The 26,102-nt window shown below is 42.2% G+C and overlaps 1 protein-coding gene across 1 annotated transcript in view; it reads right to left on the reverse strand.

Moving 5' to 3' along the window:
• SLC2A12 (solute carrier family 2 member 12) overlaps positions 1–26,102 on the reverse strand; it is a 63,389-nt gene that overhangs the window by 10,745 nt on the left and 26,542 nt on the right. Inside the window, exons 3-4 of the mRNA XM_040965602.1 lie at positions 5,931–6,053; positions 723–855 (exon numbers count right to left, since the gene is read on the reverse strand). Coding sequence (XP_040821536.1) covers positions 723–855; positions 5,931–6,053 — 256 coding nt within the window. The remainder of the gene's footprint in view (positions 1–722; positions 856–5,930; positions 6,054–26,102) is intronic.

Genomic DNA, 26,102 nt, shown 5'->3' on the forward strand with positions numbered 1-26,102 from the left:
AAAATACATTCATTTTATTATAGTAAAACCCAAGAAACCCAAGAATAAGCATCAAGCATCATACACTTCGCAAGGGCAATGATCTCATCCCACGAAGTTTGGTAAGTCTGTCTTCATTTCCAGTTCCTTCTGCTCTTTCCCCAGGCCATCGTTTGTAGAAACTGTCACCATGAGTTAACAGTGTACTGTGCCTAACAGGACCTGCTTCTAAATCAAATTGCTTCAATAATCTTTCCAAGTAAAGTTGACTTAATCACTTTTCTAAATGCCTGTTCATATATGAAAATTTTAAATCTTTCTTAAAATTGCGTTAACTCAAACATATCAAAAGTAATAGTGGACATTTTGTCCTGGAGGTTTTTCTCTTTATTGTGGCCTTACCGGGTACTCAAAGCTCAAAGACCCATAAGTCTGATAGAGACGGAAGGGCTGATGTGCATGGTGTATGAGGGATTCCAGAACCTATAGGAAACCCCAGAGAAGGCAAACTTCCTAGAGAGAAGGGAGAGGTGCCAGGCCTATTGCTGAAACAGCTTCAGAAGGCTCACTAATTGGAAGCATTATTTCTTCAGTCCCTTACTGGAAACTGCAATTAAGTATTGGTACATGCTGTTACAGTAAAAGGCACCCTAACAATTTCAGGTCTCGGTGCTTAAGTGTTGAGAAAAACTGCCATTTTGGCCAACAGCTGTTGTTCAGAGATTGGTGCACATAATACTTACGCTTTTGCTAGCTCCACTGATATTTGTTCCAAAGAGCGTCCCTTCGTCTGAGGGATAAACATGACAACAAAAGCCAGGGATGCCAGACTCATGATTGTATATATAAAGCACACCCACGGCAGGCCAATGAGATCTAGAAAGGATAAAATAAATTGATTAGAAATGTGGTTTGCGTTTCTTTGATCCTGTTTGTGAACAGCTGCTTCTAAGAACATTGATAAATGTGTTTTCAAACACACCAGGAAAATAGGTAGCACAAGTTAAAAAAAAATGTAGCCAGCTCTTGAGGCAAGTGTTCATTGTAGCAGTTAAGCCACCACTTGGGAAGCCTGTATTCCATCTCAGAGTGCCTGGGTTTGAGTCCTGGCTCTGCTCCCATTTCAGCTTCCTGCTCATGCAGGCCATGAGAAGCGGCAAGTGATGGTTCAAGGAATTTGTTTCTAGTCTCCCACTAGGCAATCCTGGATTAAATTCCTGCCTCCTGCTTTTGGTCCCTGGCTCAGCACTCTTGCCGGGCATTTAGGAAATGAACCAGCATATGGGAACTACATATCCATCTCTCAAATAAGTGAAAATAATAAAATATTTCTAAAAAACTTGGCCAATGCCAAAAGTTTTTTTTTTTACAAACAACCCCAAACTTATCTGGTGAGAGGAACAGCAGTCTAGCAGTCTTAAAAAAGATTTACTTATTTTTTATTGGAAGAGGAACAGCAGTCTTACAATTGACCATGTAAGCTTGATTTCAGAGTGGACATTCTAACACATGGTAAGCTGCACAAGGCGTGCTCACCTCCCCTAAGGGTGTCTTGCTGCTCTGCACCTCCAATCTAACCTCCTGATGATGCATCTGGAAGCAGCAGATGACAGCCCAGGATCGTGGGCTCCTGGCTTCAGCCTGGCCTTGCTCTGGCTTTAGTGGCCATTTGGCAAGTAAAGCAATGGATGAGATCGCTCTATCTCTCCCTCACTGTGTCACTCTGTCTTCAAGTAAATATGTATATCGTTAAAAATAAATAAGCCCAATGCCATTCTGTTGATGGGTGTGTCTTGCTTTTAACAAAATGATGATGTGTCTTTATTAATATTAAGAAGCCTGTGCCTATGGAAAAAGGGAATCTCAAACTATTGCAAAGTACAGTGAAGAAAGCAGAGGATCTCTTTTCAGCCTCCTCAGCCCCCCCTCTTGGGAACTCTTACAGTCATACTTTCCTTTCTATTCAGAGACAGAACTTTTCATGACAGTTTTCTGCAGCTGGACTTTTCCTGGAATGACCTCACCCTGCTTTGCTCTCATCTGAAGAAATCATCTCATGCTGGTGCTATTTCACTATTTTTTTTTCATAGCTGAGAGTATGCTTGCAATGTTCCTTATGGGGTCCAGTGAGAAACAGTGGACCTGGTGAGAGGCACCACTTTGCTAAGATTCATCAGCAAGAAGCAGGGTCCCCTGGGTCTAGTTTTACCTCTTATCGCTTCTACCCTGAGATACTCACACAGTCCCATGGTACTCGCTGGTCAAGGAACATTAACTGGTGAGAAGTGGCACTGTGCCCCTGAGTCTGCTGTATGCATTGTCCTGGCTCCTGGTTTCCTACCAGAATGTCTAGCATGACAAGGAGTACTGAGAAAGAAACTGGCTCTTTTTGAATACAGGCACAAGCTAACTGTGGATGAAATTTGCAAGCAGCCTTTACCAGTAGAGGCCCTGTCATAGCTGGCACAGCAGAGGGCCTGCCTGAGTGGCTGGGAACTGAGGCAGCTTTGCTGGGGCTGCGTGGAAGGACAGGATCAGGAGGCAGGAACTGTTGGGGGTGAGCTGTACCAAGGTAAAAAACTGGGAAGGGCCACGGCCTGCAGTGCTTTAAAAAGGCAGTGTCCATGTGGTGCCCGTTTCCTTGTGTTTTGCTCTCTGTCCGGCTGATCGCTTAGTAAAGTGCTTGTAGAATTGGCTCCTAATCCCACTTTGGAACATGAGAATGGAATAGAGGGAATGAAGGAACCCAAAAGGCTGTTTCAATAACCCTGTCCTCCTGCTGCTTGAGCACTTTCAGTAACAGAGAGCCAGGCACCTGTGCTCTGTGTCTTCAAGCTTCTCAATGTCAACAGAGGCAGCTTGCTCTGTTTCAGAGCAAACCCAAGCCTGCCTTTCAGAAACCCTGCTTGCTTCTTCCCTTGGCAGCACACACACTGAATCAACTCCCCCACCCCTTAGTAACAAAATAGTTGAATACACCTCTACCCTTTCTCTGAGAAGTCTCTGGTCCAAGTCACCTTTGATGGATACATCATCATTGTCAAACTACCTGCTCAGAAACGTTCCTCCAAGCTAACTGTGGCATTGTGGCGGTGCCATCGCCACTGCTTCTGTCAGCATCCATCTACTTTGATGGATATAGCTGCAATCCCATCAAAATGTTGGTAACCAAGAGCTGTTGTCAAGTAGAACCCTGCATCTTTGAGGCCTCTCTATCTTTTGCTTAGAAAATTGATTTTTGGAAGTGAGTAGTGGATGTCAAGCATTCCAATGAAATGGCTTTAGATCATCCAAGGCTTTATTTTATTGACTCTCTTTTGCTGACATTTGTCTGAGAGCTCTTGCAAGCAGTTTCTCATTCTTCCTTAACTCAGACAGTATGTTACCGAGACATCCCAAAGATTCATGCCACCTTGACTCACTGTCGCCTTCTTTTTTTTATGTTTCTCTTAGAAGGGTGTGTGTGCATGTGTTAAGTGAAAGGTACACACTTACGCTAATAATCACTTTGTTTCTTTTAATCTTGTGCTATTTCTAAAAATCTAGAGCATAAATATTTTTTAAAATCTACATGTAAATTCTAACCATGCTTAATTAACAACTCCAAAAGAAAATTTCCAAATATGGCCATATTAAGTATACCTATAATACATACATATGTGTGTATGTATGTACATACATAAAAAGACAGTTTTGAGTAAATATCTGTTTTTGAAAATTAGCTGTATTTGTGTGTGAATAGATACAGAAATGGAGAAATTGGGTCATTTCTTTCATAAAATTTTTCAGTATATGGGGCTGGCATATTGGCTCAGGGGGCTAATCCTCCACCTTCAAGCACCCGTATCCTGCATGGGTTCCAGTGAGTGTCCCAGCTGCTCCACTTCCCATCCAGCTCCCTGCCTGTGATCTGGAAAAGCAGCAGAGGATGGCCCAAGGCCTTGAGATCCTGCACCCACATGGGAGACCCGGAAGAAGCTGCTGGTTCCAGACTCATATCAACACAACTGTGACTATTGTGACCATATGAGGAGTGTCTTTTCTCTAAAAATTTGCCTTTTCACCAAACCAAAATCAAAACCAAAACAAAATCTTTTAAAAAAAGAATTTCTCAGTCTAGATTTTTTTTTAAGTTTTATTTTGTTTGCTTGAAAGGCATAGTTACAGAGAGACAAAGAGAAAAATCTTTCATTTTCTGTTTTATTCCAATATGGCTATAACAGCTGGAGCTGGGCTGATTTAAAGCTAGGAACAAGAAATTTTTTTCCCCCAAATCTCTCAAATGACTGTAAGGGCCCAAGAACTTGGGCCATCTTTTCCTGCTTCTGCAGGCCTATTAGGGAGATGGTTGGAAATGGAACAGCTGGGATTCAAACGTGTCAGCACTATGGGAGGTAGCTTAACCCTCTAAAACACCAACCCCAGTCTGGATTTTATTGATTGTAGCCATATCGCACAGCCCAAATATGTTTGTATACTTTTAAAACTTCATACAAAATGAAATTAAGGGTCTGCTCTGCAGCGCAGTGGCTTAAGTCACCACCAACATTTGCTATCAGATCAATTGTAAAGTCCTAGTTGTGCCAGTACTAATTCAGCTCCCTGTTCTTAGATTTGAGAAGGCAGCAGAAAATGGCTAAAGTACTTGGGTGCCTGCCATCCATGAGGGAGTCCCAAATAAGAAATCCCAAGCTCCTAAAGTCCTGTCTGAGCCAATCCTGACCTGTGCTGCCATCTGGGTGATGAGCCAATGGGAAAAAGATCTCTCACTCTCTCTCACTATGTGACATTTCCAATAAAGAATGAACTTTTTTTAAAAAAGAAAAAAGGGAAAACAGAATTAAAGGATAAGTTTATTAAAAAAAACTTTTTGAACTCCATGAATATTTTTAAATTCACATTGCCATGAACTTTTTCATGACAAATTATATACAACTTTCAAAAATTATCTTTTAAATTCCATTTTTCCATGGACACTTTGTAGCACCTTTTGTATATATGTGGACAAAATAAAACCCAATGCATTACAAGATTATATTAAGAAAAAGAAAACCCAACTCATTGGTCATTTTGGAAGCTGATGGGGGACTATCACATGGAATTTCATGCACTTATCTTGACTTTCTTCTGTGGTCCACAGAGCAGGGTATCAATAACTATTGGGGAAAAATTATTTTTAAAGAAATGTAGTAGAAGAAATGATCCCAAAACAAAAACAAAAAGAAATCACAAAACAAAAATGGATCTGGGAATGACCACGCAAGGGGGCCAACTGGGCAAGGTGGAAACGATGTGGGCCTATGCTGCTTGCCGTGGAGGCAGGAGGCATATTCACTGGTAAAAGAGATGATACACAGTAATGCATAACCCAACTTACAGGAAACATCAAGGACAAAGGGAAGTGAGGCTTGAACATAATCAACACCATCCAGCTTGTGGAAAATTCTATGAAACAAATGACCCAGTTTCTGCAGTAAAAGTGCAGGGGCAGGACATGAGACCTACAAATTATGAGACACAGCCATCAACTGTGAATTATGTTTATGAATCGTATTTCAAAGTATAACGCATGATTACAAGAGCAGTGGAGGGTTGAAGGCACAATGGATACTAGATTGCGAAGGGTGATAATTACTATTTCCCGGCATGAGCGTGATGCTATGGCCATGTTTCTCTGAGTGTTGTACTTTGTAAAGGACACGGCTGAGATCTTACTGACCAAATGACATTACATGTGGGACACAACCTGAAAAAGCTTGATAGGCAGGGGAGCCCAGGTGAGGTCATGAATAAATGAGTATTGAGAATCACCTGAATTGGGTGATGGCTGCACCAGGTTCCCTGCCTTTCTCTTAAGTCCTGAGTGTGTAAAATCACTCACTGCAGCCGAGGTGCATGTGTGTCCTGACACTTGTCTTGATTGAGTTTTGGGGGAAACAGAAGGATCTTACCAGTTACTGTCAAAAATGTCAGAGAGATGAGGAGATTGATGCCCCAGTTCATGCTGGAAGTTAATGCCATGGCTCTTCCTCTAATGCCACCAGGAAAGATCTCACTGAGCACCAGCCAGGGCACTAGAAACAAGAGATGGAAGGGAACACAATGAGCAAATACCCAAGGAAACTGAGGCCAGCCCGTCCCCCAGCGCCCTGATCTCTCTGGGTCTGCAGTGGGGACAAGGAGCATTTCCTAATGTCAGTGGGACAGAAGAGCTAAGGGATGTGCCAAGGGAAAATGAACTAGGAAGAGCCCTGGGAGAGCTTGACAGTGATCCCTCTGAGGGGCAGGGGGAAATGCGTGCATTGTTGGTGTCAGACACAGGCCTACAGACAGGGTACAGGGGCTGCTCAGAAGCCCTGCCTAGCAGCAACACAGAACCAGCTTTGAACATCTGTTGACCTCATCTGGCACCAGAGGCCTGTAGTCCACCTGTGCCTGCCTAGGGATCAAGCCCTTTTCTGTAACCTCCTTTTCATTAGACCTTGGAGAACTCTGACACCAAAGCCACTGAGTGGGCAGGACACAGAGCTAGAAGGGCAAAAGGGAACTGACACCTTGATTTCCTCCCACTAGGACTTCCTGGCAGGGGGCATGCTGTAGAGAAGTTCTGAATTCAGTGAAGCGCCTAGGTTAGTTTATTTGGCCAGACAAGATTCATGCAATTCTTACCATCAAATTTGATCAGAAGACTTGATCTGAGTGACAGGGAACGTTATAGAGCCTGTTTGATGTCATTAGCAAGGACAGGGAGGAGGAATTAAGTTGTCTTTTGCTCATGGTCCATTCAAGCCAGTTTGCGTAATCAAATAGCCACAAGCACTTTCTGCAGGCTGACTTCACAAACATTATCTCATTTGACCTCACCAAGTCCTACAAAGTACACACTATTACTGTCCCTCTTTATAGAAGAGGAAAGTGAGGTTTAGAAGGATTTATAACTTGCCAAGGGCACAGGGCCTGTAAGTGACAGAGGTGAAACTAAGCTGACAATCTCTGAAAGTCATACTTTTTAATCACTGTACTTTCCTGGTGGCGGCTCAACAAATACTTGTTAATTAATAGATAAACATACACAGTGCTCCATGAACTAAGTCGTTCCTGCTTCAGAATCAAAGGTGCTCATACTGGAGTGTATGAGGGGACTGCAGAAAGTTCGTAGAAACTATGTATTGTTGAAACACTTTTTAGGGATTTGAAAATTTGTCATACCAAAATAAACTTCCCCTTCACTTCTATTTTCTGTGAACTTTTCAAAGTACTCTGTTCTTTATTTTTAAAAATCAATTTATTTATTAAATATCTGTTTATTTGTTTGAAAATCAATGTCAAAAAGAAAGGGAGAAGTCAAGAAAAAGAGAGATGCTCTATCAACTCGTCCACTCCCCAAAAGGCCACCATGGCTGGGGCTCACCAGGTGGAAGCCAGGAGATAGGAACTCCATCTGAGTCTTCCACATGGGTGACAGGAGCCCGATTGCTCCAGCTTTGCTCTGCTGCTTTCTTGGGTACATTGGCAGGGAGTTGAATCAGAAGCAGGACAGCCAGGACTTGAAGCAGCACTCCATTATGGGATGCCAGTGTCACAGGTGGCAGCTTAACCCGATGCACCACCACACCAGCTCCCTTAAGTGCTCTTGTACCTATTTCATATTATCACATGCATATATATGTACACATAGTGTGTGTCAGTTTTAAATAAAACAGTGAAACAAATATATACAGGAAGAACTTGGGTGCTGACAAGCCCTAATTACAGGTTGGCTAAGCATTGTTCTACCACCCAACCACAACATCCTAGTCTAGAGCAAGGGACTAGACTAAGCGGCTGGAGGTCAGACATTGGCCCCACTGGGCAGCAACTATGTGGACTGCCTATGCTAAATTCGAGTAGAGCTGTGCATCTAACTCAGAAGTGCCTTTCTTTATGCTCTTGATTGCTGCTTGCAATAAATTTGCTACTTTAAAGTAAACAAAAAATTATAGTATTATAGAAGAGTATTAGAACATTATGGTTTTTCTTGAGTATCTTCTCCAAGCAAATTGGCGTAGGATTACTTTTCAGACTTGGCACAGGACTATAATAAAGGCAATATAACTTTCATTATCCTAATTAATGGAAAATGTTTATTAAAGAACTCATATTTTGGGGCTGGCATTGTAACATAACAGGTAAAGCTGCCATCTCCAGCATGCCATGTAGGTGTTGGTTCATGTTTCAGCTGCTGTACTTCAAGATCCAACTCCCTGCTAATGTGCCTGCGAAAGCAGCAGCAGATGACCCAAATTCTTGGGACTCTGCCACTTCTGAGTTAGACCTGGAGGAAGCTCCTGGCTTCTGTCTGGTCAAGCTCTGGCCATTGCAGCTATCTGGTGGAGTGAACAAACCAATGACCCATTTCTCTCCGTCTCTCTGTCTCTCTCTCTCTCTCACTCACTGTGAATTGTGCCTTTCCAAATATAAATAAATGTTTAAGAATAAAGAGACCCGGGGCCGGCACCGTGGCCTAGCGGCTAAAGTCCTCACCTTGAACGCACCTGGGATCCCATATGGGCGCCGGTTCTAATCCTGGCAGCTGTACTTCCCATCCAGCTCCCTGCCTGTGGCCTGGGAAAGCAGTCGAGGACGGCCCAAAGCCTTGGGACCCTGCACCTGTGTTGGAGACCTGGAAGAAGTTCCTGGATCCTGGCTTCAGATCGGCACAGCACCGGCCGTTGCGGTCACTTGGGGAGTGAATCATTAGATGAAAGATCTTCCTCTCTGTCTCTCCTCCTCTTTGCATATCCGACTTTGCAATAAAAATAAATAAATCTTTAAAAAAAAAAAAGAATAAAGAGACCCCATATCTCCTACAATTTCATCTTACCTCCTTTTTCCTACGCCCTCACCCCAGAAAAAACAAATCACTGAGTTCTTTAGATTATATCCTTTGTGGAATCACTTTCCACATAATGAGACCAGTTTAGTGCTCAGAGAACCCTCTTGTGAATTTGCAAGAAGGAAAAAATCCAGCTCTGGGTAGAAGAACAGCCACATAATTCTAGTTAAGCGTCTGCCATGAGGACTTGTCCTTGAGCAAATGCAAGAAAAAATTATATGAATCAAAAATGTTAAGCTAGATAATGTATACCACAGATTCCCATGTTCATGTCCCTTTCTGCCATGGGTATTTGGCATGGGTCAAGTGCAGCTGAAGTCATCTTATAGCCTTTTGCTTTCACAGTCATGAAGAGGAGGTAAGGAGAGGAGTACTCCCTTTTACTGTTTTTAAAAAAGACCTATTTGTGTTTTAGTTGAAAGGCAGAGAGAGAGAGAGAGAGAGAGAGATCTTCTATCGATTTGTTCTCTTCCTAGATGGACTCAATGGACAGGATGGGCCAGGGTGAAGCTGAGAGCCAGGAACTTCATCCAGTCTCCCATGTGGGTGGCAGGGGCCCATGTACTTTAGCCACCTTAGCCTACTTCCCCATGTGCATTAGTAGGGAACTGGATAAGAAATAGAGCAGATGGCACTAGAACCTATGCTCCACTATGGAATGACAGGACTGCCAGGGGCAACATAACCCACAAGGATGTACTCTCATTTTCTTTTAGTCTAGGAGTTAGCTCATGTTTTCTTGTTTTGGCTTCTATCCCCACCACCTTCATTTTTCTAATCCCTTCATCACCTTTTATCATGATGGCCTCTTAGAATTACTTGGAGGAGATTGGGGAGAATCATTGCTGGGCTTATCCCAGCTACATTAGGCTCAGAGGGAAAGGAGTTGGTATTGCTCTTACAGGAAGTAGAGGATCATGCTAACAAGAAGACAGGAGATGTTTGCACAAAATACCAGTTGTGCACATGCTCAATTTAAACTGCCAAGGGCCTGCCTGAAAAACACAGGGTCCAGAGTGAATGCTGACTCAGGCAGAGATCCAAGGCTACAGCTGAGCCAACTCCTCAATGAACTGCATGTTGCAAGAGACCCCCCTCAGTCTCCATTCTAATAGGAACTTGTGGCCAGGCAAGCGCTGTGACTGATGTTTTCAGAAATAGACGTAGTATTGCTGAAACTGTCCATTTCTTTTCTGATCAAGTGGAGAGAATTCAAGAATTGATGCCTTGGGTTATCTAACATCAACAAAGTGAATGCTGCAGCAACTGGCAACTGTTTTTACAAGGGTGATCCAACCTCCAAATGTGGAGCATGTTGAGTTAAAAGTGAGGCCATTACAACAATGGTTTCAGAACTGTAAAATCATAAGTTTTCAGTTTGTAGAGATTGAAGTAAAAATCTACAGGTGTCTGATTCTTTCCATAACAGACTTAACAGCAAGACTGCAAAAATCTTGCAGGCCACAATGTTCTCTGCAGAGAGACTTGGACTATCCCAAGCAGAAAGAAAAGGGGACGCTTGGTTTCGTGTCACAAACAAGAGCACAGAGGCTTAAATCACCTCTGGAGAGTTAATGCAATGGTCACTATATCAGGTAAAAGTTTCTGTAAATCACTTTTCTTTTCCAATGTAATGGCCTGGTTTCGCCCCCATAAAAACTTTTTTGACATTACCCAATTGGAGTGTTCTCCTATCCTCCCTCTGGGCATCCTTCTGATTCCCTTTGTGATGACAGGTCAATGGGGGATGCATTGTTTTATTTACTGTTGGGAAACCCATGGAGAGCTCAATGTAGAGATACAGCAAACTCTCCCACAGGGGACACAGCGCTGCAGCTCAGTGATTGCTGAAACACAACTCCTTGACTCCTGTCATTTCTGCCTTCAACTTCACCTTGCCAGAACCTCATCAGCAAAGCTCGGCCAAATGCACTTTATACACAGCAATCCGTGAACGTGTTTCCTGTGTTCTCCACACTGCAGTGACTAGGGACACGTTGGACTTGTTGAGGATTAAGGGAGTTGCATTGGTTCACAGATAAGCAACTCTTTAACTTCATAGGATATGTAGTCACTGGAGCTGCCCAGGAGGACTTGCCTGCTACAGATAAAATGTGCAGAGCATTGCCGGCAACACGAGTATCATGAACAGATCATTAGCAATTATCTTGGGCACTTTCTGTGTTAGTTGAGGATATGAATGTAGATGGATAAGTAAACTTAGTGAAAATGATAGTCTCACTACATGTAAGTTACCCCTGCCTATTTCCTTCCTGGCTGCTGCCCCAAATCTTCCCACAGAAGATTTCTGTAATCTTCACACTTTTAGATGGCAACCCTGCAGCTCTCCAGGCATTCTCATCCTGAGCTCTTTCGGAACCACCTGGCAAGCTAGCTAAAGGTTTGAAAGACATAGAGATCTTCAATTCTAACCAGGCAAGTCCTAACAACTTCAGAGAACTTTCTTTACTTAGCATGCAGAATTTTCAATAACTTGACTTTCCAAGAAGCCATGTGCTATGCTTTGTAGGAAGGAAGTAAAATTATATGTTTTTACATGTTTTTATTTTAAAAGCTGATTTGAAAGAGAGAAGGAGAAGAATGAGAAGAAAAGAGGCGGAGAAAAAAGGAGAAGTGAAAGCAGACAGAAAAGCGAAGGAAAGGAGATACAGAAACAGAGAGAAATCTCCCATCTGCTTGTTTACTCCCCATATGCTCACAATAACCAGGCTGGAGCAAGGTGAAGCCAGAAACCTGAACTCAGTCCAGGTCTCCCAAATGGTTGCCGGAGACGCAACCACTTGTGTCTACATCTGCTCCTTCCAGGATGCACATGAACAGGAAGTTGAAATTAGGAGCAGAGGGCAACTTGGACCTGGGGAATTGCATGTGGGATACAGTTTTCCCAAACAGCATGTTAACTGCTTCAACTAACACTTGCCCCAGTGGTTTGTTTGTTCGCTTGCTTAGTTTTTTGGTTTTTTTTAAGTCAACTTTGCTCTCTGTCTGCAAACAGTACTCTAAATGTGGATGCAAGGGGGAACACACCGATTTTTTCCAATCAGATTTAAAATTTTGGCTCCATAAATTTCCTGAATGGAAAAATCATGTTCTTTAAAAAACAGACTACACAATGGGCAAGACTATCTATTAAGGGTAATGCTATGCTGGCTCTCATTTTCTTCTTTTTGCACTTCTCTTAACCCATCTAAGTTGTGCCCAATATGGCATTTTGTAAGAAAAAGAAAAGGCTTATCTTGGATTACTTACAAACAAAGAAAGGTAATGAAATAAAGCCTCAGTGTTCCCTATCTTTCTGCCCTAAAGGTTTCCAAACAAAGCAACTGAAGTTATTTTTTAGGGAGAATCAAGATGGCGGAATAGAGTAAGGGAACGTTTATAAACAAATGGAAAAGTGTTAGCCACAGGAAACAGGAGAGGACAGAACAGCAGCAGAGGGGGACCTGGAGACTGACAATACAGGAAAGAAGAGATAAAACGGTGTGGTATTGCAGTGACTCATACCCCAGGGGCATTCAGCGAGTGGCTATCGGAATCGCACAGGCAGCTGGAACTACACCAACAACCAGGTGGGAAGGGACTTTCACTGGGTGAGCTCAGGAGTTGAACCCAGACAAAGAACTGCTCGTCCTGCTGGTCTGTTTGATTTGACCAGGAACAGAGACAGAGCAGCAGGTCCCAGATGGGCAACGTGGGAACAGAGTGGATTTCACAACCCAGTACACCCCACTAGAGCTGAATTGGGCACCATTTTGTTTAAGGATGCAAGAACAATGGACAATATTGTGCATGCACTGAGCTGGAAGTGAACTAATTTCTGACTCAGCGAACTACAACTACGTGACATCCTACAGGTTCTATCCAAGACAGGTCTGGGTAGCCCTCAGATCTGACAGCCAGCAGATCAAGAACTCCAAGAACTTATTAGTGCCACATCAGGTGCCATTTGGTACAGTGTGGAAAAACTTAAGATTGTAGGGGCAACAATGCTAAGCTGCGCATGTGCAGAGCTTGGGGAGAACTCACTGAGCTCATTGCATTGCACTGGTCCCACAGGAAAATAATATCGACAGTGGCAAAATAGGTCCATGTGGCCCTCAGACGTAAAGGCTGACAGGTTTCAGCAAGGTCAACACTGACAACAACCTAGCTATATAGGACTCCTGGTATCTCCCTAATTGTGGGAACTGCTCAAACAGGAAGTGGGAGAAAGGTTATACAGACAATGGTACAGCCTCAGCACAGTATCACAGAGGTGGAGACTGATGAGCCAGGAGCTGGGGCTACAGACCATGGTGGAAATCTAACATAAGAACCCAGTCCTGGAACTTGCTGGAGAGAGTGGCACAAGTGGCTGCAAAGAGCCATGTATTAACTGCAAAGGAGTAAAATAGAACTGTAGACCTGTGGGTGGCACAGCTTAGAAACCTGCCCCAAGGAGAAGAATCTGCTAACCAGAAGTACAATGACCAAGAGCAAAAGAACAGACAGAGGCACAATGAATACTACTGAAGATTTTTGCAAAGGAGCAAAACCCTTTGCCAACCTCAGAGTTAACTAAGGAAGACATCAAGAAAATGGGAGATACAGAATTCAGAACACTTGTTAAGAAACTTCTTATCAACAATGAGAAGCATGTAAAGCAGGCATTCAAGGAATTTAAGGAATCTGTCACACTGGAAATTAGTCAAATGAAAGCTGATATATCAGAAATGAAGAATACAGTGGAATAAATTAAAAATACAGTGGAGAGGCTGAAAAACAGAATGAAGGAAGCAGAAGAAAGAATCTCAAAATTAGAAGATATTTCCTGTCACCAGGAGTAAATAAACAAAAAGCTGGAAGCAGAGCTGGATCAAGCCAAAAAAAGTATTCAAGAACTGAAAGACACTATTCAAGAACTGAAAGGCCAAGTACAAGAGTTATGGGAGTCCCAGAAGGTGCAGAAACAGAAGCTGGCTTTACAAATGTATTTAATGAAATAATAAGGGAATTTTTCTCGAATTTAGAGAAAGAATTGGGAAACAACATCCAGGAGGGGCACAGAACTCCCAACAGGCTTGACCAAAAGTGATCTTCACCACAACACATGATCATCAAGCTCTCTTCAGTCGAACATAAGGAAAAGATCCTTAAATGTGCACGTGAAAAAAAATCAACTGACATATAGAGGAATGACAATTAAACTCACAGGAGACTTCTCACGGGAAACTCTACAGGCCAGAAGAGAATGGAGTGACACATTCCAGATTCTAAAAGCAAAAAATTGTTGATCCAGCACAATGTACCCAGCAAGGCTTTCCTTTGTTGTTGAAAATGAAATAATGTTATTCTACAGTCTAGAAAAGTTAAAAGAATATGCCTCTTCTAAATCTGCCCTGCAAATGATACTTAAAGATGTCTTTTGACAGAGAAGAGGAACAGCACCCACCAAAACCAAAGGTAAATGTGAAGAATATTCCGATAAATTAACAACAAAAGAATGAATCAATGAACAATCCATTGCTAAAATGACAGGACCAAATTATCACCCATTCGTATTTACCCTGAATGTAAATTGATTAAACTCATCAATCAAACATCATAGATTAGTAGACTGGATTAAAAAAACAGAACTCATTTATTTGTTGTCCACAGGAGAGACCTCTCACCAACAAAGATCAATAGAAATTATCTCATGGATTTTGATTTTTTTGTTAGTTTCATCTCTTCAAAACACTTTCATCTGATTAAATACTTCAGTGACTCATAGATCATATGGAAGCATCATTTTCTTCAAGAAGGTTCTTGATTTTCATTTCTTCAGCGACACATTAGTCATTCAGTAGCACGTTATTTAACTTCACGGTGCTGTTAATATCTTTTTTTTTTTTTCCTGTTGTTGATTTTGTTTTGTGACTTTAAGGGAGTGTACAGTAACTGTGTAATAGAGATTATCAAGTTTAGATCTGAGGATACAATGCAGTATGCATTTCTACTTCCAGACAAAGATGGACTCCCAATGAAACTGTTTACTATATATTAACAATAGGATGCTGGATTCTCTGCCATTGTCCATGCCTGCAATGCTGGACATGTGACTGTGTAGCAAGAACTACACTATAGTAATGATACAGGGAAACTCAATGATGGGGGAGTGATTTGGGGAGGGGATAAGGGAAATCCCAGGGCCTGTGGAACTGTATCATAAAATGATAATAATAAAAAGAAGTAATATAGCCCAGCACCATGGCCTAGCAGCTAAAATCCTCTCCTTAAACACACGGGGATCCCATATTGGCGCCGGTTCTAATCCCAGCAGCCCTGCTTCCCATCCCGCTCCCTGTTTGTTTCCTGGGAAAGCAGTAGAGGACGGCCCAAAGGCTTGGAACCCTGTACTCTCATGGGAGACAGAAGAGTTAGTGGCTCCTGGCTTTGGATCAGCACAGCACCAGCATTGTGGTCACTTGGGGAGTAAATCATCAAGTGGAAGATATTTCTCTGTCTTTCCTCCTCTCTCTATATATCTATCTTTGCAATAAAAACAAGTAAATTTTTTTTAAAAAGAAGTAATGTTAAAACAAAAGCAAAAAAGAAAAGAAAAAATAAAGCAACTTGTTATTTTTTAGAGTATTTTTAGAGAAACTGCATTAAACTGATTTATTCTTAAAAAAAAAAAACTAAATAAAAGCGTGCGAAAGTCAAAATTAGGGCTCTTTTTTTAACCAGTACCAATTGGGAATAAGAAAAAACTCTGGCAGTGGTCTTTAAAGTTTCTTGCTTGTGCAGCTTGTAAGGAAAAGCTAAATGTTCTTTTTCACTTGTAGTAGTGTCCTCTGCCTCTTTTATCTGCAGGAGATTCATTTTCAGATAAGTAGATGCCTAAAGTCATGAATGCTACTGAAATTTACATGTGCTATGGGTTTCGTAGACAGATACACTGGTCGTGTTCCTAAATCTATAACTAAGGCACAGTAGCATATTAATAATAGTAACACTTAATAGTAGAAAAGGATAATCATAGCAATATGCATAATAAAAGCTAATGAATGTAATCACTCTTTCTCCCTCACTCAGAAACCCTAACTGGGCTTTTACCTTTCCCCTTTGGCACATCTTAATTTCCTGTGTCACTACTCTTGTACTTCGGAGCTATAATTAAATCCATATTACTTGATTACAAGTATTGTGATATGGTCATAATTGATGAAATAATTGAGATAGCTAGTAAGTGACTAATGAGAAGGTAGCTTATGCAAGGTGCATAGAGTGGACAAAGTTACAATTTATCTCTTGGGTGGGACGCACAGGGCATCCTGAGATTTTATCAACCTACTCAGAGTGGCATGGAATTCAAAACTTGCTTTTTCTGAAATGTTTTACTTTTTAAAAAAAGATTTATTATTTTTTATTGCAAAGTCAGATATATATATATATATATGGAGGAGGGCTTTGGTCCAGACTCAACTGCTTTCCCAGGCCACAAGCAGGGAGATGGATGGGAAGCAGGACTGCCAGGACTAGAACTGGTTCTCATATGGGATCCCAGTACGTTCAAGCTGAGGTCGTTAGTTGCTAGGCCACGGTGCTGGGCCTGAAATTTTTTACTTTTTAAAGAGGTGAAATTTATTGCTCTTAAGGATAAATATAACATATGTGGAGTTAAAGAAATAGTATAATAATACCACCTAATGCTTTGAATTAATGAGAATTATGTGTAATGATATATCATCAGATGACTCGTTAAGTTCATTCTTTTTTTTTTTAAAGGTTTATTTATTTTTATTACAAAGTCAGATGTGCAGAGAGGAGGAGAGACAGAGAGGAAGATCTTCTGTCCAATGATTGACTCCCCAAGTGACCGCAGTGGCTGGTGCTGTGCTGATCCAGAGCCAGGAACCAGGAATCTCTTCCAGGTCTCCCACACGGGTGCAGGGTCCCAAGGCATTGGGCCATCCTTGACTGCTTTCCCAGGCCACTAGCAGGGAGCTGGATGGGAAGTGGAGCTGCCAAGATTAGAATCGGTGCCCATATGGGATCCTGGCACGTTCAAGGCGAGGACTTTCGCCGCTAGGCCACGCTGCTGGTCCCGTTAAGTTCATTTTTGTTGCTAAAAATAAATTACTGGAAGCATCTTTGCTTATTAAGAGCCATTATCTAAAGAGGACAGTGATTTGTTCAATGACCTCACTATTATTTCAATGATCTCCTTTAGTAGTATTCTCGGGATTTTATGTTTAGGATGTGCAACATAAGAACGCTTCTGATGGGTAATAAGTGTGCTTTTTTTTACATGGTAATAGTTGCAATGGAGTAATTCTTGAAACTGGATGGATGGGAAAGGAAAATGGTAAGAAACTTGAAGTTCAAACTTGATTCTCTGGAATTTAATTCCTGTTGAGGCATCTTTGAAGGAATGTCCTTGGGGAAATGCACCTTCTCCAGTCCGCATGCTTTAATTTGCAGTCCATTGCAGTTCAGGATGCCAAACATAAATGGAGGAAGCTTCAAACAACAGTCGTTTCCCCACTTTTTCTAGATAGTCTTTTCTACTTTGAACTAGAACTTGAATGTCATGGCTACTGATGTGATATTGCATCTTGTACTTTTATTTTTTGCTTATTTATTTATTGTATTAAAAAAAATCTTACATAGTTGATTAGGGTACAAAGGGTCAAGGGCTACAGGAAAGTGGGTAATACCATTGTCTCCACTCTACTATCATCTTTTCCCCCCCTGTATTTGGGGTCAAAGGAGAAACAAAGGGAGAAGCCCCATCCATCTTCCCACCCATCCTAGGTCCCTGATGTGGGACATGCTCCAAGGGTCCTGCTCAAGCAGTTTTGATAGTTCAACAGTTCTGAATTGCTGCCAATCTTGCTGTTCCAAGCGTGATGAAATCTATTCAGAATCCACTGGCTGACATAGTCTCGTCATGGTCGGGATTCTGAGATCAGCAGTTCAGTTGGAGGAATCTCCAAAGAAACTTTGTCTGAGGTGATCCCCGACCTGATTCTTGTGTGTGCTTGCCAGTACAGGGTCCGGCACCGTCTGTTGCCCCAATTAGCTTATGCACATGCTGGTTGTTGCAATTGCTAGGTCTGTTCTGTTTCTAGTCCTGTCTTCCATGCAAACAGATGGGACTTCCAGTCCAGTCCAAATCTGCCCACTTCATGCTCGGCCCTCACACAAACCAATGGGAGCTACAGCCTAGTTGGGGTGTCTCCCCATAACCCCCACCAGGCCTGCCCCTACCATGGTTCCCATGCATGCCAGTATGTACCACAGACTTGTTCAGTCCGTCCCACATCCCATTTAGCTCTCATACATGTCAATGGGCATTGAAGCCTAGTTCAACCCAACCGACTCTACTATCCAGCGCACACACAAACTGGCGGGTACCTTTCTGCCTAACCACCCCTGTCCCTGTCCTGGTTTTCATGCTCTCCAGTGGCAGTGGTAGCCCAAGAGAAAGGTGCCCATTATTTCCCGACTAGGCCACTCTCATTCTCTGATTATGCACTCTCCAGGTGGTTCTGGAGTTTAGTTTGACAGAATTGGCCCCCAGTGCCAGCCTCTGCCAACTGATGCTGCAGCAAAGCCCAACCAACCCTCACCCATTCTAATTTTTTGTTTGCACCAGTCAGAACAGTTAGCCCAACCTGGCTTTTCCCTGATCTAGCTCACCTGAGGCCCACAGGTGTTGTAGCCCTGCCTGCTCTGGTCTGCCCCCATGCCAACTCATGCTCTCCAGTGGGAATGGTTGTCCAGCAGGGGAGCCCACATTCCCCCTGCCAGCTTTGCCCCTTCCCTCCCTGGTTCTTACATGTGCTGTTTGGGTGCTGTGGCCACATTTGGTATGGCTCACCTCACTTTGGCATTCTGTAATGTATGTTAATTTGTGTTGCGACCAAATCTGACCCAACCCACACTGTATTCTGGTACTCGGATTTTCCAGTGGATGATGGGAACTGGTTCAATCTGGTCTGCCCCCGATCTATGCCAAATGTATGACTGTGGTATCCTTCTCTGGCCTGGTCTAGTTGCTCCCTATCATGGTTCTTGCACTCACCTGCAGGGACTGTGTCCCGACAGAGGAGTTTCCCAAGCTTCTCCATCAGAACCTCTCCCTATGCTGGATCTTGCGCATACTGCTAGGTCCATGGGCCAGCCCTCCTTTATGGCCTTCAATCCATTCTAGTTCTTACTGTTGGGTGTTTCAGCCCAGCCATGGCTTGTTCATACCCAGACACTGCTCACAAAGGGGCAGAGACCTAGCCTAATCCATCCTATATCTACCCAGGTTCTCCAGAGCACCAGATGGTGCTGACATCTAGCCCGGCTAGGTGCACCAAGCCCCAGTCCACACTTGTGCCAAGAGAGATTGCAGCCATATCCAGACCAGAATGCAGCCTCCAGTCTGGTCCCTGCACTCTCCCTTGGGAACCCCAACCCTGCAAGGGTGTACTCTCACAGTTCCCCAACTGAGTGTATTCCCAGCCCTAGATTACGTGCTCTGACCTAGTTGGCTTAGTCCCTCATGTGTCTCAGCCTTTGCCTTCGATGCTGTGGCCCAGTATCCCTGGCTCATGCAGACCAGTCAAAGAGCCTAGTTCAGCATGACCTGTGCTCCATCCTGAATTTTGTTCTTCTTTGTGAGTTGAGGTTTGCTTGGCCCTGCCCCGTCCACCGCCTTCCAGTTGCAGCTAGGCCCACTCCACATCCTATTTTAGGATGCACTTTTGCATGCTGCTGCCTTGACCTGTCCAGACTGTTGTCAGTTCCTTTACCCATAAGTAATGGCAGGTTCCATGATCACATATAAATCACCCCATCACCACCCCAGCTCATGAGCTAACCTGTGGAACTTGTATTTCCACAGGGATGGGCCCACATTTCTCCAACAGAAGCAACCCCCGGACCTGGTTCTCTTGTGTTCTCGTTAGTGTGTTGACCTTGCCAAGTGTGACCCATCCACTGTTCTATCACTCAGTCAGGTAATTGTACCTAGCCCTGCCAGATGGGCCCCCATTCATAGCTCTCGTGTGGACTGGTGTGTGGCAGTCAGTGATGCTCTATGCTAACAGCCCATCTCAGGATTCCCATTTGTGCTGGTGAATCAGTCTGGCCCAAATAGATCTTATGGACTCTCCCCTCCAAACCATCAGGTCTCAGTCCTTACACTTGCCAGAAAGTCCTGTGACCCTGTTGCTGGGAATCACCCAGAATTCATCCCTTACCTGTACTCACACTTGTCTTATCCATGGCTATCCCTAGGCAGCAATTACATATCCTAAAAACCCTAGAGCTTACCGCCGGGTGGCCAGCAGGCAGAGCTTCACGCCCAAAGCCTAGGACTGAGTCCCCAGCATTGAGTCCAGCCTGGCTGGGGCACCACCCCCACAGCCACCACTGTATTTCTTTTCATTATTAAAACTTCAGTTAAGAAAGTACTTTAACTTCTAAAGCTGCAATGTTTCTTGGAAAAAATCCTTAGGGTAGCTTTTTGAAAAACAATAAAGTCACAAATGGATGCTTATGTTTATTGTAACTGTATTGAAACAATCTGTCTCTGTAATGACTGTCTAATATTTATAATTTTCAAGGACAAAGAGCTATAGTTGGAGAGCCAGACTTAGAAGAAAATTAGAGGCTGGCACCATGTGGCTAGTAGGTTAAACCTCTGTCTGTAATTTTGACATTCCATTTGGGCACCTGTTTGAGTCCCAGCTATTCTACTTCTGATCCAGCTTCCTGCTAAAGGCCGGGAAAGGAAACAGAAGATGGCCTAAGTGCTTGGACCCCTACACCTGTATGGGAGACTCAGGAGCATCTCCTGACTCCTGGCTTCAGATTGACCTTGCTCTGGCCATTGTATCCATTAAACACTGATGCATTGTATGAGCAGCTGCTGATGGAGAACAAACAGAATATTCCATTGTGTTTGCCTGTGCTTATACTACAAAACCACAACTCTATACTCTTTGGTTCTATTAGGTATTTCTACTTAATGTCTCCCACCAAACCAGAAAATGGGATTCAGTTGTTGATCAAGAGCACAATTTTGTTTAATTTTTTTTTCCTGTTGTTGGATGCGGTAGTTTCTGAACCATATAGATACTACTTTTCAATACTTTACATTATTTTAATGATTTTAGAGAACCAGATGATTCTCCATTTCTATAATTTCTATTACCTACATTTCTGTTTATTACCTTTAGCTTAAATAGATAATTAATTAAGGGATAAATTTTTGTTGAGTAATAGTGATACCTAAAAGCTAAGGTTTAAAATGGGGAAAAAAAAGATGATAAAAATGCACACATTGAGCACAGCCCCTTTATGTGGGTATTATTATATAATAGCTATATTTGGTAGAAAAACTCTGCTATTTCAGATAGCTACACAGTATATCTTTTTTCTAAAGATACGTATTTATCCCATAAGAATGGTGGGAAAAGAAGATGAGCCACTTGCAAAGCCTTTGATTGGGATAGTTCTGAATGTTAGGAGCCTGGAGTCTAGAAAAAAATGTGAAGACTATCAAAGCCTGTTTTAAAACGCCTAAGGTGTTGTTGAAATGTCAGTTTCTTTGTCTTAAATCCAGTGTGTCTTGGAGTGAGATGGTTAAGTCAACTTCTAAATTAGAAACTGCTATTTTTCCATACAGGAGTTGTCACAATCTTCAGCTCTCTAAACATCCCATGAACTATCTTTTTTTGAAGAGTCACAGTTATTTGAGTATAAAACGTAAATGTGAATATTATGGCAGATGATTCTTAGATCCTACTGAGACCTATCATTCAAAAGCTTGATACAGCTCTGCAAAATGAAACAAAACAAAAAATAAGGCTCTATTAACGCTTTTAGAAATCTTGCTTCCCTGTTTAATACAGAAAAGAAGATATTTGAGTTTTAAGATATTTGAGCTCCTCCAGGGAAGAAATCAGACTGGCTTACTGTCTATGATAAAAGATTTGAGTTCCATAAGCTTAAGATTCCTCTGTTATAAAACAGCCTATAATACGTTCAGGCAACGTTTAGTCTTCCTTATGTTGACCTATAGAGATTTGAATTTGAGGAACTGGTGTAGCTGGTGAGTTTTAGTTATTGCAATTGCTTTCAATAATAAACTGTCTTTTGTCCCTGCCCAAGCACTCTTGTGTCTTTTGTCAACATCTGTGTGATTGCAGCAGGCTAACCTGTGAGCTTCTAAAACCTCAGTTTCTTCATAGTTATTGACTGTTTGATTATTCAAGGCTATAATAAGACTTTTCTGTAAAGACTTTTTATTACTGACTTTGGATTATGCATTCACAATCTAGGGAATGTGATTCTTAAGCTTAAAATAATCCACTGAAATATTTCTGTAAGCTCTCGTGTTGTTTTAGAAATTGGTAGAAAAAAGCTTTCCAAAGCCTAGGTCTAGATTTCTACATATTTCCCTTAGAAAAACCATGAAGAAATTGCCCCAGTCTTTTTCTGTAGATAGCCAAGTTCAAACACAGCCAATTAACAAACCAAGGTAGGAAAAATTATCCCATGTTATTGTTACTCTGAATCTTTTTTAAAAGAAAGGCCAAATATCTTTAGAAGGCAAAATGGAAGAAAAAAGGACTTTAAATAAACATTTTGTCTGACACTATAAAATGTTTGAAGACATTAATCTTAGTAAATTTAAAAGATGGACATTTTTCAGTCATCAGACATTAAACATGGCCCTATATTTTCAACTGAGTAACTTTCCTCATACGTAGATTTTTGCAAATGTGCATAGAGTGCCACACAAGCGACATTTTCCTCTTGATGCTTACAGTTTCAGTGCAGTCCATACAAGAGGAGACTAGGATTATGGTAACAGAGTCACAGAAGCTGAGAACTTGCTAGAAAGATTTTAAGAAGTATTTAAGAACTTGCTAGAAAGATTTTAAGAAGTATTTAAGAACTTGCTAGAAAGATTTTAAGAACTATTTATTGAACCTCTATCATTGTCCAGTCTCTATGTTAGGCTTAGAAAAGAGTTCATGTGCTTGTCAGATACAGAATCTAAATTAGTCCAGTTAACCTAAAAGAAGACAGTTGGGCCCAAATCTTACAAGTGTCACCTTCTGCAAAAGCTACATGATCTTCTATAAAATCTCTCTGATTTTCAGTAAGCCTCTTGCATGTGGTCCAAGCTTCAGCCATGCTTAGTAAAGTCACAGATCTATTTTCTATCTAGTTGATCCAACTGGAGTGGTAATAGAGGGGATGAGCCTGATCTTGGCATCATAAATCAGTGCAGAACTATGTGTTAATCCAGTGAATTCCCAAGCAGCTTCAGCACAGTGTTTGCTGAGGTCAGAACTGTTGATTTTCTGCCTGGACCACAGCTGGACACTTAGTACTGCTCGTCACTCCATGTAATGAGTCCACACTGCACACCAGGCAGGCAAGAAAGGACACGTTTTATAGACTGTTTCATTTTAACTGATGATTATACTGTGAGGTAGCTGCTGAAGCCCCATTTCCTAGATAAGGAAAATGAAATCTGTAAAGATTAACTGGCTTTCCCAAAGTCTTATAATTTATCTGGAAGTCAGAGTTAGAGTGAGGCAGGGAAAAACAAAGATATAGAAAAAGAGTAAGAGAGAGAGAGAACTTCTAATCTGCTTTTACTTTGCAAGTAGCCACAACCCCAGGACCGATCCAGGCTGAAGCCAGGAGTCAGGAGCTCATATGGGTGCTCAGCCCCATATGAGCTCAGCCAGTCTCCCATATGGGTGGCAAGGACCTAAACACCTGAGTCATCTTCCACTTCTTTCCAAGGCCAGCAGGAAGCTGGATCAGAAGTGGAGCAGCCATGAAAAGAAACAGCGACCATTAGAGATGCCAGCGTAGACACCAGTTCTCCCTTCCAGTCTCAGTACTGAGCTGAAGCTAGTTGAAATTTAAGCACTATGTTGTACAGCCTCAGCAGGATGTTTCCCATTCTCCTAACCCATCAAACTTACAACTTCCTTGGGGCCATTTTATTTGCTGAATCCATGTCGAAATTCCTTCTTTCTAGCTCTTCCCTTTGCTTTCTTCATATGGTCCTTGGCCCAGCGTTCAGCACCCCATAAATGGCCTGTGACCAACGTGTATTTCAAATAACCCTCCTCCAAGCACTTCCTTTTTTATTTTCTGTTTTCACTATTATCTCTACCTGAATTTTAATATTCCTTCTGAATTTGTATTATAGATGAATACAGGTGCTCCACTTCTGAGGGCAAACACATGGTGATTAAAAATATCAGAAATTAAAAAAAAAAACAAAAAAAAACAAACCAAACAACTTACTTAGTACAGTGCACCTGCCAGGCATCCTAGCACACTGTTGAGGATGACTATCCTTTGTCTTGGAACTAAGTGGGGCTGTGGCTCACCACTGCTGCCTACTGTCACGCAAGAGAGAATTTGTTATGACATTCCACTGGATACAAAAAGATCCAGATTCGAAGTGTGGACTCGTGGCCTAGTGAGGAAGACCTTTGTTAGGATGACTATATCCTACATGGAGTGCTTGAATTCACTTCCTGGCTCTGCTCCTGATTCCAACTTCCTGCTATTGCAGACCCTCGGAGGCAATGGTGATGGCTCACCATGAAGTCATTACTACCACTTGGTAGGCCTGGGTTGAGTTCCTGGCCTAGGACTCTGTCTCTCTCTCTCTCTTCCCCTTTCCCATTTTCTCAGAAATCACTTTTTAAACATTTTTGAAGTAGAGTTTCTACTAAAGTTGAAAAATTACATCAAACCAGCCTCAGTTGAAGACCATCTGAATTAATTTTCTTGTTTATATTGTATGCTCCATCACTAGTTCTATGAGGGAAAGGAAACGGTCTTTCTCATCCCTTCCTAAATCTCTAGCACCTACATCCTACTCTGCAGGTGGTGAGTGAGTGAGCGAATCAATTTATCCCCATCACTCTTTCCTTCTTTCTGTCTTTTCTTCTTGGACTCTCCCACATGGTTCCTTTGTTGGAACTTCCACTCTGTTTTGGCCTTCAGAGTTGGTAGAAATCAAATAAGGTTTTTCAATGTCACTTATCATTCAGTCTTCAGTGCACTATGAGGTTGCACTAGAACACATGAAGATAAAATTATTCATAACCTCATTGCCTAATTTAATACAGGATCTTGGGGGAAATCCATTTACTCATAATGAAAAAACATTAATCATGAGATGCAGAGAATCATTAGTCAACTTACAGACAGTTGCATTTTTGGATTAAGCAAAGAGCGTCCACACACATTTTTCTGTTGCATATCATTGTAAGAATGATGGGGTTTCTGCACAAATTTGCCTCAAATGAACTCATGAGATGATGATGTTATGACCATTGGGTGTTGGCTCATCATGATTTTACTTGGAAAACACGAGTGGAAAAGAATTCTTCATATAGCTCTAAGCCCTAACAACATCAAGAATCCGTGCTATGATGCAGACATGCTCAGTGATTAAGAAGTGCTGCCGGTGAGCAGCAGAAAGCTGTTCGTGTCCCATATCCAGGATCCCGGGTCTGAGTCCCAGCTCCAGCTCCTGAATCCAGCTTCCTGCTGAGGCACACCCAGAGAAGCAGCAATGGTGCTTCCAGTGAATGGAATCCTGCCTTCTAGTGGAGATCTGGACTGAGTCCCTGCTTCCCAGTTTTGGTCTTTGCCCAGCCCTGACTCTGCAGGCCTTTTGGGGAGCAAATTAGCAAATGGGAATTCTCTTTGTCTGTCCCTCTCTCTGGTTCTCAAATCAATGGACCAAAATTTTTAAAATAGGCTGAAAAGGAGCTAAAATGATGATCACAATCAGCTCAAAAACAGAGTGTTTACAGTCAGGGTTATACTTTGATTCTGTTTGGAGCTAAAAGATGAAGTATTCTGAGTGGAGCATTTTTAATGAGAGTCTCGAATAACATGTACTATGCTCCTTGATTTCAGCTGATGGATGAGTTTTAACACTGGTTACAGAAGAATGGAGGACAAGGGTTTGTGACTTCTTTTGAGCCCTCTAGTACGCTGGTGAGGTGTATAGACTGCTTCTTAGAATAATATTTTATATTCATAAAATTAAGTCCATAAGATTACTTAGTTCCAAATGTGCACTCCTTCCCTGAAGCCTGGATTCTGAGGCAATCTCATTACATTACCGTCAGGAAAACAGGCGAACAGAATGTAAAATGATGAAGTGCACACACTTTCACCTCAGAAAAGAAATATTTTCCTGGCAGGA

The sequence above is a fragment of the Ochotona curzoniae genome, unplaced genomic scaffold (assembly GCF_017591425.1).
Source record: "Ochotona curzoniae isolate NIBS_2020 unplaced genomic scaffold, NIBS_Ocur_1.0 scaffold_3890, whole genome shotgun sequence".
Taxonomy (NCBI): Eukaryota; Metazoa; Chordata; class Mammalia; order Lagomorpha; family Ochotonidae; genus Ochotona; species Ochotona curzoniae.